Source organism: Chlorella variabilis, assembly GCF_000147415.1.
Source record: "Chlorella variabilis unplaced genomic scaffold CHLNCscaffold_37, whole genome shotgun sequence".
Taxonomy (NCBI): domain Eukaryota; kingdom Viridiplantae; phylum Chlorophyta; class Trebouxiophyceae; order Chlorellales; family Chlorellaceae; genus Chlorella; species Chlorella variabilis.
This window is the reverse complement of record NW_005435051.1, coordinates 257,073-268,590: the sequence shown is the minus strand read 5'-3', so window position 1 is coordinate 268,590 and position 11,518 is coordinate 257,073. Positions and strand designations below refer to the sequence as shown.

Here is an 11,518-nt window from a genome sequence, read left to right as displayed (position 1 = left end):
TTTGGGGGGGGGGGGGGGATTTGGCCTTGGGGTGCAGAGCGTCACAACAATAGCGGAAAACGGTGGCTCAGCTGGTGTGGGCGGGCGCAACGCAACCATCTGCCCCACCTGCTCCAGCTTCTGCATGAGCTGCCCCATGGTCACAGACGCGGGGATGCCGCGCACAAAGATGCTGGCAATGGGCTGCTCCTCATACGGAATGGCATCTGCCGCCTGCTGGTACTGTGACTGCTGCTGCTGCTGCTGCTGCTGCTGGGGAGCCTGCTGCCGGCCAGGCACGCTCTCCTCGCCAGCCGGCGGCGGGGCTGCACCTGCAGGGGTGGGCGGCTGCTCGGCTGCGGGCGGCGGCGCTGCTGACGGCAACGGCACAGCTACCTGTGGCTGCTGCTTGGCTGGGCTGCCCGGCGTAGACGTCTTGCCGCCCTGCCTCAGCCGCTCGGCATACGACAGCGGCTCCCCTGACCGTGCTGCCTCTGCTGCTGGCTTCGGCGGCTGCGGCTGGCGCGGCGGCGGCGCTGCTCCGCCTGCAGCTGCTGGAGGTGGCGGGCCTCGCGGCGGGGGGCCAGCCGGTGGCGGCACTGCTACTGGCGGCGGGACCATGCCTGGCATCATTGGCAGCGGCACAACAGCCACCGGCATGCCTGCTGGGTGCTGCTGGGGAGGTGGCGGAATGGGTGCTGCACCCGGCACCGGCACCGCCGCATACCCTGTGTACTGCACAGCTACCGGCAGCGGCGGCTGCCCACGGGCGCCAGCGACGCCGTTGGGCTGCTCGCCCGCCTGCATCGACGCCTGCATGCCTGCCTGCTGCATCGCCAGCTGCTGCATTGCCAGCTGCTGCTGCTGCATGGTGGCGGAGGCCGCCGCAGCTGCCGGTGGCACTGGGGGCATGACGACAGCAGCGGGCGGGGGCCCTGCGGGCGCCGCCGACGCCGCAGGAGCAGCAGCGGCAGCAGGCGGCGGTGCTGGTGCACCCGCCGGGGATGCTGCTGCCGGTGCAGTGGCGGCAGGTGCTCCCCCGTTGTCAGCTGGTGGCACCAGTGGCAGATACCTACGGCAAGCCAGCGAGCCGAGGGGCAGGAGATTGGGTCAGTCGCGCTCGCCCTTCCACACTTGCTGTGTTGTGCCTGCTCCATAGTCCCCTCCAACTCAACCCCCTACTTTGAATCATTTCCAAACGTTGCCCCTTGCCCACCTGAAGATGTCGTTGAGCACGTAGTAACCCTTCTCCTGCACCGCCAGGAAGAAGGTCTGCACAAAGGGGCGCTTGGGCCCGGCCGGGTGCTGCATGATGCCCGTCACCTGCACCACCACCCCGCCTCCCAGCGAGTACTGCAGGCGGGCCAGGAGAGGCGGGGGTGGGAGGGTGGGAGGTGGAGGGTGCTGGCCAGGCCGGCAGCCATTTGAGTGCGACAGGGCAGGCTGGCAATGCCAGCTGGGGCAGGGCATAACTTTTTCAGGGGCGGCTCAAGATGGCACCATGCAACCATGTCCTGGGCCCTGCCCACTGCAGGCCAACATCCATGCCACACCCACCACACATGCCGTGCTGCCCTGCCACCAGGCCTACCTGCGAATCCACTGTGTAAATCTCAGTCGAGGTGTCCTCATACCCCAGCTCCATCACCAGGTCGTGGATGGTCTGCCAGAGGGGTGGGCAGGGTGGACCAGGCAGCAGCGGAAGTCAGGGGGCAAGGCTCACAACAAACAGAGGGTCGGTCTGGGATTTAGGGCGGCAGCATTGGCAGCGCAGGGAAGAAGAAAAAACCAGGCCAGGATGTTGGGCGCTCATGTAACCGCTGATGCAGCACATCGGATCGACCGTACAGGGCAAGGCGCAGCAGCGCAGCCAAGGGGCCCCACCTTCTGCCCGATGGCGTTCTTGGAGAAGAAGCCGTCGGGGCGCACGTCGCCAAAGGTGAGGGTACTGGCATCGGAGTAGAAGCGGTGCAGGTGCTTGGGCGAGGCGTGCTGCACGGTGTAGTACTGGGACACAAACTGGTTGCCCACCTGCACGCCGGCAAGGGCTGGGCTAGTTTGGTGGGAGTTTCGAAGGGGGAGTTGCGGGAGAGGGTGCGCGCGGTAAGGGAAGGGGACATACAGGTCTGTAGCAAGGCGGATGGGCTGCAATTGTTGCTGCAGATGGCAAGCAGTGACAGAGAAGAGCAGCCGGCGTGCTGCCCACTCGTGGCGTGCAGGTGGAGGAGCAGGTCGCATCAGGCGTGCCGCCGCCGACTCACCGCCTGGGCGGGCGTGTCCTGCGACTGCTGCGGCATCTGCTGCGCGGCTGCCTGGAGCGGCACTGAGGCAGCCATGGGCGCACGTCCCTGTGGGGGGGCGGGGAGTCAGCGATCAGGGCGTGCGGAAACCCACCACGTGAAAGCAGCACAGACGTGCGATCGCCTGCCTCCCACCCCCAGGCTGGCTCCCACCTGCGGTCCGGCGGTTCACCAAGGGCTGCAGAAAGGCTGGTGGGGTGTGGGGCCAGGTCGGCCGGTCCGCCAGAGGAGGACGAGGAGGAGGGCCAAGGAGGAGCCGGTCGCGGGCTGCGAGCTGCCCCAATGCACTTAGGCTTGGATGACAGCCGCTGGGAGCCTTGGGCTCAGTACAGGTGTCCCGCTGAAGAAGGCGGCCGGTTCGATTTCTCCTCTTCTTTCTCAACATGTACAAGCGTGGGCGGGATTGGATCTACACTCACGGGGCCGATGGCGGGGGCTCAGATGACAGCAGTTCCGACGATAGCAGCGCCTCTGGAACCGAGGATGTTGCAGGTAAGACCAGTGGTACTCACAGGGCGAACGAGGAGCAAAACGTCACCCACCATATGCAAGCTGTGCCATGCAGCGCATGTAGACGCTGGCCCCAGCGCCCCCCTGCCTGCCTGCAGACCACTCGAGCAGCGACTCGGAGGCAGAGGACAGCGGCAGCGGGCAGCCTGAACGAGGTAGGCGCCACTGACGACGGGCGGCATGCGGCAGCCGAGCCCTGTGTCGTGCTCCCCCGCTGTCCATTGCCTCCTTTGACCAATCGCACAGCATGCGGCCCTGCCCTTCGTAGAGGAGGAGAGCAATGACGAGGAAGCGAAGGATGCTGCCGCTGCCGGCGCTGGCTCAGAGGACGGCGACGGCAGCCCGCCGCCAGTGATGGCACGCCGTCTGGAGGACCTGTCTGAGGACGATTTCAGCGGCGGATCGGAGGAGGACGAGGAGCGGGCGATGCAGCTGGACGCGCTGCTCCGGTGAGGCTCTCAGGCAGTGTTCGGCGAGGTGGGGGCATGTTTAGCACAAGGCAGAAGACTGGCATGATGGCAGTAGGAAGAGTATGGAAGGGCCGCTGCCTGCCACAGAAGGTGGTGGCCAGCGCCAGCAGAGAGCGTCTGAATGACTAGTGCAACGTGTTCACCACTGCATCGTGCTGTTGCCCTATGCCCACAGCAACTGGATGGAAGCACCCAAGGAGGAGTGGGTCAAGGGGCGGGCGGTCAAGTGCCGTGTTTGCGGCGGCACGCTCATCCTTAATGCCCTCGCCTTCCAGCAGCACGCTGGCTCCAAGAAGCATGCCAAGAAGCTCGCGCAGGCGGAGCAGCAGTGGCGTCAGCAGCGCCACAGTGGTGGGGGCAGTGGCAGCAGCAGCAGCGATGAGGAGGAAGAGGTGGCACGGCGGTGGCGGGCCTTTTGTTTTGCTGAGGACTACGACAGCGGCAGCGACGACGAGGCGGAGACACACCAGGAGCGTCTGCAGCGCCTGAACGCAGTGTTGGAAGCCGCCAAGCAAAAGCAGGTGGCTGCTGCAGCAGCAGCTGCTGCCAAGAAGCAGGCACGGCAGGCGCGTCGGGAGCAGAAGCAGAAGCAGCAGGCTGCGGCATCTGCAACTGGGGCCGCTGCTGGGGATGCTGCCATTGGAGAGGCTGGCAGCAAACCCAAAGTGGGAGAGGGAAAGAACAAGCGGCCTGGCAAGCGGCAGCGGCAGGAGATGAAGAAGCAGGGGCTGTGGAAAAGCAAGCAGCAAAGCAAAGGACAGCAGCAGCAGCAGCAGCAGCAGGGCAAGAAGCAGCAGGCACCTGCGAAAAAGGAGCAGCCAAAGCAGCCGAAGGTGAAAGCGACGCAGACGCAGGTGCAGAATCATCAGCAGGCCGCCAAGTCGGCAGCACCGCGGAAAGCGGCCAAGGCATCAGCACCTGGAGCAGCGCCTGGAACGCACACGAAGCCACAGGCGAAGAAGAAGGTGCAAGCCTGACCCACCAGTCACCTTTCCCAGCTCTTCCCTGAATGTTTGCGCTGTCTTGAGACAAAGAAAATAACTCAGCACCGCATAGAAGCTGATTACGCACAGGCGAACATCAATGCATACAAACTGATAGACAACGAATTCATCACAATGCCACCGTTCACAGCTCGTCCCGGTTGGCCTGAGGATCGCCCTCCACCTCATCGCCACCCTCCAGGAACCGCTGCCGCGCCTCGACCTCGCGCCTCAGCGCCTCGGCTGCCGCGGGTGTGCAGGCCGCAGGGGTCTGCAGCTCTGCGCTGTACTCGCAGCGGCTGGGCTCCTCCACCTTGGCCAGCCGCTCTGTCTGCCCGCAGTGCAGCGAGACCTGCAGCGCAGCACGATGAGAAGAGCAGAGCAGCACTAGCAATCAGGCAGACAAGGGTGAAGCGCGAGGTTCAACAAACGCGACCGCCAGGACCAACAAAACAACCAGTGTGTGACGCAGCCCATGCAACCCAACGCACCGTCATGCTGCGGCTGGGGCCCTGCCAGCAGGTCGCCCCGTTCTTGAATGCCAGCTTGGTCTCGCCAGCCTCAAAGCCCGACCAGCTTCCCAGTGAGGTGGCGCTGCCGCCCTCCTTCTGGGAGGCCTTGTCGAAGGGGCACACCTCATACGTGTACTTGTCCACCTGCATCACAGGATACGGTACAAATCAAACACCAGTAAATGCGACTGTGAAACAGCACCAATGACGAGCAGTGCGCGCCCAGTGCCAGGCGAGGAGAGTAGATTGCTCGCATTTCGCACGACAAGAAAGGCACAATCAAAGGGCCACTGGGCGCAGCGCAAATTACTAAGCTGCTCTGCAATCCACACGCCGTCGCAATTCACACACAGCGCACCTTGGCATCAAAGCAACGGTCCACCAGAGCTACAAACGCGTCACCCTCGCCATAGCTGCCATCCAGCTTCGCCTGCAGCTTGCGCTGCTCCTGCTCCAGGTCATTGAGCTTCTGGCGCGCCTCGTTGGCTTTGGTGCGGGCAGGGTCCAGGCGTGTTTTCAAGGCGCTGATCTCAGCGTCTGCAGAGAGGGCAGGCAGGAACGTGGGATCTGGGGGCAAGGTGGCAGGCGCCAGGCCTTGATGCGACAGACAGACAATGCGGAGCGCGGCATCAGCAGCTTCACTGTACAAAGCCAGGACAGCTCAGCAGCGCGGAGAGGAGCATAGCAGGGCGGACCCACCGATGGCGGCAATGGCGCCGGTCAGCTCAGTGTCATCAGCGACAGTCTCGTTGCCCGGCTTGGCGAGCGCCTTAAACACTTTCTTCAGGAGTAGCCTGGCCTTGCCAAAGGCAGAAGTGGGACGCTGCCCCGCATTGCCGCCCGCCGCACTCGCGCCAGCACCCGCCGCACTCGCGCCAGCACCCGCCGCACCCTCCTCGGCGCCCGGCTCCCCTGCATCGCCGCCATCACCATCAGCGCCGCTGGCGCCAACATCAACATCAGCTGCACCCTCGTCAGGAAAAAATTGCTGGGGTTCCGCATCCTCCTCCTCCAGTGCAGCGGCATCAGCTGCATGCAGGTCCTCGCCATCATAGGATGGCAGCACCGGATCTGCATCCTCCTCGGGCCCCGCCTCCTCCTCCACTGCCCCGCCATCGCCATCCTTGGCACCAGGGATCCACTGTGCCATTCGCTCCTTGGCAAGTTCTTCTTCAGACTTTTCTACTGCCTCATCCTCGGCAGCTTCCTCCACGCCAGGCTCAGCCTGCTCCTCGCCCACGCCCTCGGCGCCGCCCACCTGCTGCTCGTCCTCAAAAGCCGCTGTCTCCTGCTGCTGTTCGCCCTCCGACTTGGCGGGCTCCTCAGGCGGCTGGCGCTTCTTCTTCTCCTCCTCAAGCTCCCGCTTGCGGTCCTGCAGCTTGCGCTGCTCCTCTTCCAGCTTGCTCTTGTCGGCTGAAGGGCCAGGCAGGCGATGGAGGCAGATGGCACAGGGATAGCAAGATCAGCAGGCAATGCAATGTTGATGCATACTTGTGTTTCCTTGACCCTGGAGCAACAGTGACCGCAGCAACCACACAGAAGCAATGGTTGTGTAGATTCCCCAAGGCCGCAACTGCCCGCGATTGCTGTGATCTGCTGCCACCCTGCGCACCGTCGGCAGCCTCCTTCTCCTTGCGGTGCTTCTCCACCTCCGCATCAACCTGCGCCTTGCGATCCGCCCACTTCTGCTTGCTGGCCCCTGCCTCCTCAACATACTTGTTGCGTGCCTGCACGCCCTTGTCAGCTGCTGCCATCTGCAGCACGCGAGGGGCCACGCAAGGCAGAGGTCAACGCCATCGACAGCATGCTTGAAAGAAATACATAGGGGAGGCAAAAAACAACACATCTGCGGCAGGCAATACTGTCAGCAAGTCCCACCTGGTCCTTCAAAGCGATCAGCGACTTGTAGCCCTTCTCGTAGCAGTTGTTGGGGCAGCGTCCAGCAGGCTCGTCCGAGCCGTCGCAGCAGTCTGCAGGACACCGTGGTATCGAAGGTTGACAGAGCGATCCACGTATCCATCAAACAGAGGAATGAAGCAAGACGAGGTTTTCCAGTTGAGTCGCGGGTACGAGGGCCCAGGCGGTAGCACAAGCTGCACAGCAGGCGCAGAAGTGCAGAAGGGATGGTGCGCACCGCACACGCCATCGTCCACCATGGAGGCGTTGAGCAGCAGCGGCAGGTAGAACTTGTTTGCGCAGAAAAAGTGGCCGTTGGGGCAAGCTGACGTGCCTGCAGCAGTGTGCAAAACCGCCGGCATTAACAGCAGCCGTAGGCGCTCACGTCAACTGTGCCCACCGCACTGGCGCAGTGCTGTACCTGGCTCATCCGAGCCGTCAAAGCAGTCGCAATAGTTGTCATTGACCTGCAGTCGAATGAATGCTCAGTCGTGCACCTCAGTGCCCTGGGCCAGTCGACAGCGTGCTGGGGCCGCCGATGGCAAGCACCACGGTCTGCACACCGCCGCACCCCTCCATCCATCCCTGCCTGGCAGCTTCACACCAGCCCACCTGCTCAAAGGGCACACTCTTCTTGCCGTCCAGGCAGGCGAACTTGCCATCAGCTGTGGGCTCGTAGCGAGGCCCCAGGGCGGGGTCCAGCCCCCGGATCGGCGGCCCACCAGCACACAGCGCGGGCACCAGAGCCAGCGCCAGCAACCCCAATGCCGCCCGACACCCCATCCTCAGAGCAGCGCTGCACAGACGCAATGAAGCACGCTGCGGCTCAATCCAGGGCGAGCTCGATGGCCGCAGGACCTGTGCTGGAGGCGGCAATGCCGTACTGTCCCGCAAAAGATTGCCGCAGACATTTAGGAGCCGGGGCTACGCCAGCATTGCCATGTGGCTCACGCACATGGCCCTGCATGAGCCTGAGCGCGTGCGCACCAAAAAGCACAAGGGCATCCTCACCCACATTGTGGCGCAGCTGTGCAGCCGGGCCATGATGCAGGGCACCACTTTCGCCCTCCACAAGGTGCGCGCCCACATTGGGGTGCTGGGCAATGAGCTGGCTGACGCGGCCGCCAAGCAGGCGGCCAGGGCGGCTGAGGGCGATGCCAATGTTACATTCTATACCGATGCGCTGGCGGGCACCCCGGGCCTGGGGGCCAGCTGGCCGCGACGCATCGCCCGCCCACGGAACGAAGACGAGGAGGTGTCCACCTACTGGCTGGCCGACTCCCTGCCGTCTGTGAAGAAGCAGGTCGCCCGGGTCCTTCAAAACAGGATTGTGGCCAGCACGCGCAGCGTCATGCTTACCCTGCTGCTGCAGCAGCGGGAGGAGGGCCCTGATGCGCCTGGGATGCAGCCCGAATCTGCGGCTGCCATTTGGACCAGCCAATTCACGTTTGCCCAGCGCCGTGCTGCGTTGCTGCTGCGCTTCAATGCCCGCCCCTTCCGCAAGCAGCTGCATGGCTTTGACGCCGCCCGCCACCCCTCCGCGCTGTGTGACCTGTGCATGGCGCAGGTGGAAGAGACGCAGGCGCATGCGCTGGGCGGATGCCAGCACCCCAACACGCATGCTTTGGTGTGCAGCCGTCATGGTGGCACCGTGCACCTGCTCCATGAGGCCATCCAGAAGGGGGTGAGCTTCCACACTATGGCAGACGCCGAGGGCCAATGCCAGTTTGTCGAGCCGGCCTGGCTGTTGCCTGAGCAGCAGCGCCCCACCACCCCTGATGTGCTTGTCGTGCTCGGCCTGCTTGCCGCCAGCGCTGGCCCGCCGGACAGACAGCAGCATGACATTTGCATGCTTGAGTGCTACCACACATATGATACTAACCTGGCCGGGCGGTGGGCGACGAAGCGCAGCAGCCATGACGCTCTCCAGTCCATGCTGGCGGCCCCCGGACGCTGGCGCGGCGCCACGCAAGCTGCCATTGGCGTCTCGCACTCGGGCCTCGTTACGGGCAACTTCATGGCCGTCATGCACGCTCAGATAGGCCTCAGCTGCTCTGCTGTCAAGCGCTTGGTGGTTGACGTGGCGCAGCATTCGGTGCAGAATTGCATGAATTTGCTTGCAGCCCGCAAGAATGCGAGGGGGCCCCAGCACGACCTGCCGGTGACCCTCCCCCGCCACCTCCCCAGCCACCGCAGGACGGATCCCCGCAGGCTGGCCCGAGCGCACCTTCACGAGCGATGACGCTTACCCGGCGGAGGCGGCGGCACGATGACGGCCCAGCAGACGCGGCGGACAGACGCACTCGGCGCAGGCAGGACGGTGGCACGGCAGATCGCCCGCAGGCTCGCCGCGGCAAGCGGCAGGCACCGCAGGATGTGCCCAGGCAGGCGAAGCGCCGCGCGGGCGCGGCGGCAGCGGACGCGACTGCGAGGGTGGGGCGGGGAGGGGGAGCGGCGGGGCAGGGGGCAGCCACGGCGGCGGCGGCGGTGGCGGCAGCGGCGCCAGCAGCGGCTGCAGCGGCGGCGCCGGCGCGGGTGGCGGGGAAGCGGGCAGCGGCGGCCGAGGGGCGGCGACTGATCGATCCAGGCTGACCTGCACCTGTGTTCCCCCTCGTTTTACACACGGGAGCCAGGGGCTTGACACCCCGTTTCCTCCCAGTACGGCCGAAGTACAAATCACGCGTCCCGCGTATTCTCTTCTTCTTCTTCTTCTACAGGAGATGAGCGAGTGTAGCGTGCCATGGAAGTCCTGACAGCCATCGAGGGGTGTGAAGACACTCGGCTGAAGGCCCGCTTCCTGAAAGCTATTTCCTTGGTGTCCCGCGCCCTTGACCTGTATGGGTAAGGAGGCAGGGTATGGATGTGCAGAAGGCAGAGGGCAGCAGTCTGGAAACTCCCGACTGCCGCCGCCGCCGGCACTGGCGGAAGCGCTCCATCACCCAGCTGCCTGCCAACCACATTGCTTGCCCTGGCTGCAGGACCCGGGGGGTGGCATTCAGCTTCAATGGAGGCAAGGACAGCACTGTGCTACTGCATCTCCTTCGTGCCACAGTGGCGCAGCGGCAGCGCCTGCATGAAGCCACCGTGGGCACCCCCAATGGCTTCTGCGACGACCTGCGTAAGCAAGCAATCGAGCTCGCTCTGCCTGCCTGTGGGAATGTTTGGCTGCGCTCCGTGTTTGGCTGCACTCCGGCACTTTGGGGACTTTGGAGCATCCTCAGCACATGTTGGCGCCTGGCCTCGACTGCTGTCCGCCTGCATCTTGCTGCTTGCCATGCAGCTCTGGGTGGCGTGTTGACCTTCTTTTTCCACCACGACACCGACTTTCCTGAGATTCTGGAATTCACCCATGAGACCAATAAGCAGTATGGGTGAGCGTCACTGCCAACTTGGACAGACGCTGCCAGGGCAGCCGTGTCCTGGCACGTATCCTGCACATTTGGGCTGCCAGGCATCCCTAGGCCTGCACGCTGCCTTGCTGTTGTGCCTTCTGCCTTTGCAGGCTGTGCATGGAGATTCTGACGGGGGACTTTAAGCAGGGCCTGGAGCAGCTGCTGCAGCAGACGCACATCCAGGGCATCATCCTGGGCACGCGCAGGTTGCTGGGAGGCCTGCGATTGGTTTCCTCTCCTGCCTGATCAAGTTGCCTGAACTCAGCCAGATTGCCCATGGCTCAGCCGGCAGTCAGACAAACCTGCGTGCAGGGGCGACCCTAACGCCGCAGACCAGGAGACCTTCTGTCCAAGCAGTGTTGGCTGGCCACCCTTCATGCGCATCAATCCCATTCTGGACTGGAGCTATCATGACGTGTGGGGCTTCCTCAACGTGCGCACAGTGTAGCCAGCTGCAGCATCCTGTTGATCATGGATGCAAACCGAGCCTCTTCCTGTCCGTTCTGCTGCGCAGCTGGCGCACGTTCCATACTGCTGCCTGTACGACCAGGGCTACACCTCGCTGGGAGCAGGTGATTGTTCATGCATTTCTGTGATCTTCGCTCGAACATCCTGTGTGCTGCCATCATCTGACAATCATTCATCCCAATAGCTGTGCAGTCTCCAACACTGTGCCCAACAGTGCGTTGCGGCTAGAAGATGGCAGCTACGCACCAGCGCACATGCTGCCAGATGCGCGGCTAGAGCGTGCAGGGCGACAGTCAAAGGTGCAGCGGCAGGTCAGCGAAGCAGGGAGTGCAAACCGCACAGCAGCGCTGCTGATCATTGGGGATGAAATCCTCTCAGCAAAAGTGGAGGACGCAAACACCCCCTTTCTTTGCCGCGAACTACGAGCCATCGGGTGGACGGTTAATAAAGTGGTGGTTGTGCGGGACGATGTGCTAGCCATTTGCCAGGAGGTGCGAAGACTGTCGGCAGCCCACGACATCGTCATCACCGCTGGAGGCTTGGGTGGGTATATCACTGCCACAAGAAAACATTGGCCTTTGTCTTTACAAGTCAGACCACGCCCTACCGCATCACTGCTTGTGTGCTTCCCTTCCCAAATTACCAGAGCTTGGGTTAGGTTGTGATGTGCGCAGGGCCCACACTGGATGATGTGACCATGGCGGCACTGGCAGAAGCGGTGGACCAGCGGCTGGCGCTGCACCCTCAGCTGGAGTCGCGGATTCGCAAGAAATTTGGCGACAATACGACAAGCGCGCACCTGAAAATGGCAGAGGCACCTACTGGTAAGGAGTAGGTGGGGCTGTGCCTTCGGGCCTGTTGTGGGATCGTATCATTTGGGCGCAACAAATCTGCCACCTGCTCTGCTGCAGGCTCTGAAGTGCACTTGATAGAGTGCCGCATGGAGGATGGCACGCTCTCGCCCTTTCCACTGCTCCGATGCCGAAACGTTATCGTGCTGCCCGGCAT

General features: G+C 63.6%; 4 protein-coding genes across 4 annotated transcripts in view; 2 read left to right on the top strand and 2 right to left on the bottom strand.

Moving 5' to 3' along the window:
- CHLNCDRAFT_141731 (hypothetical protein) overlaps positions 1–2,315 on the bottom strand; it is a gene marked incomplete at both ends in the record, with an annotated part of 2,921 nt that extends 606 nt beyond the window's left edge. The window contains 7 exons of the mRNA XM_005842941.1: positions 109–524; positions 684–881; positions 975–1,051; positions 1,196–1,332; positions 1,571–1,642; positions 1,864–2,010; positions 2,241–2,315. Of these exons, the coding sequence (XP_005843003.1) occupies positions 109–524; positions 684–881; positions 975–1,051; positions 1,196–1,332; positions 1,571–1,642; positions 1,864–2,010; positions 2,241–2,315 (1,122 nt within the window). The remainder of the gene's footprint in view (positions 1–108; positions 525–683; positions 882–974; positions 1,052–1,195; positions 1,333–1,570; positions 1,643–1,863; positions 2,011–2,240) is intronic.
- A 347-nt stretch (positions 2,316–2,662) lies between these two features.
- On the top strand, positions 2,663–4,236 carry CHLNCDRAFT_141730 (hypothetical protein; the record flags this gene model as incomplete). The annotated part of the gene is made up of 4 exons (XM_005842970.1): positions 2,663–2,771; positions 2,888–2,944; positions 3,058–3,238; positions 3,435–4,236. 4 exons carry the CDS (start codon positions 2,663–2,665, stop codon positions 4,234–4,236), a joined length of 1,149 nt encoding a protein of 382 aa, XP_005843032.1.
- Positions 4,237–4,387: 151 nt separating this feature from the next.
- On the bottom strand, positions 4,388–7,433 carry CHLNCDRAFT_141729 (hypothetical protein; the record flags this gene model as incomplete). The annotated part of the gene is made up of 9 exons (XM_005842940.1): positions 4,388–4,594; positions 4,734–4,898; positions 5,113–5,291; positions 5,454–6,167; positions 6,367–6,508; positions 6,633–6,724; positions 6,889–6,984; positions 7,072–7,117; positions 7,263–7,433. 9 exons carry the CDS (start codon positions 7,431–7,433, stop codon positions 4,388–4,390), a joined length of 1,812 nt encoding a protein of 603 aa, XP_005843002.1.
- A 1,957-nt stretch (positions 7,434–9,390) lies between these two features.
- On the top strand, positions 9,391–11,345 carry CHLNCDRAFT_28612 (hypothetical protein; the record flags this gene model as incomplete). Its single annotated transcript, XM_005842969.1, has 8 exons — positions 9,391–9,491; positions 9,629–9,768; positions 9,931–10,021; positions 10,153–10,248; positions 10,355–10,475; positions 10,557–10,614; positions 10,703–11,053; positions 11,185–11,345. 8 exons carry the CDS (start codon positions 9,391–9,393, stop codon positions 11,343–11,345), a joined length of 1,119 nt encoding a protein of 372 aa, XP_005843031.1.
- Between the last annotated feature and the right edge of the window lie 173 nt (positions 11,346–11,518).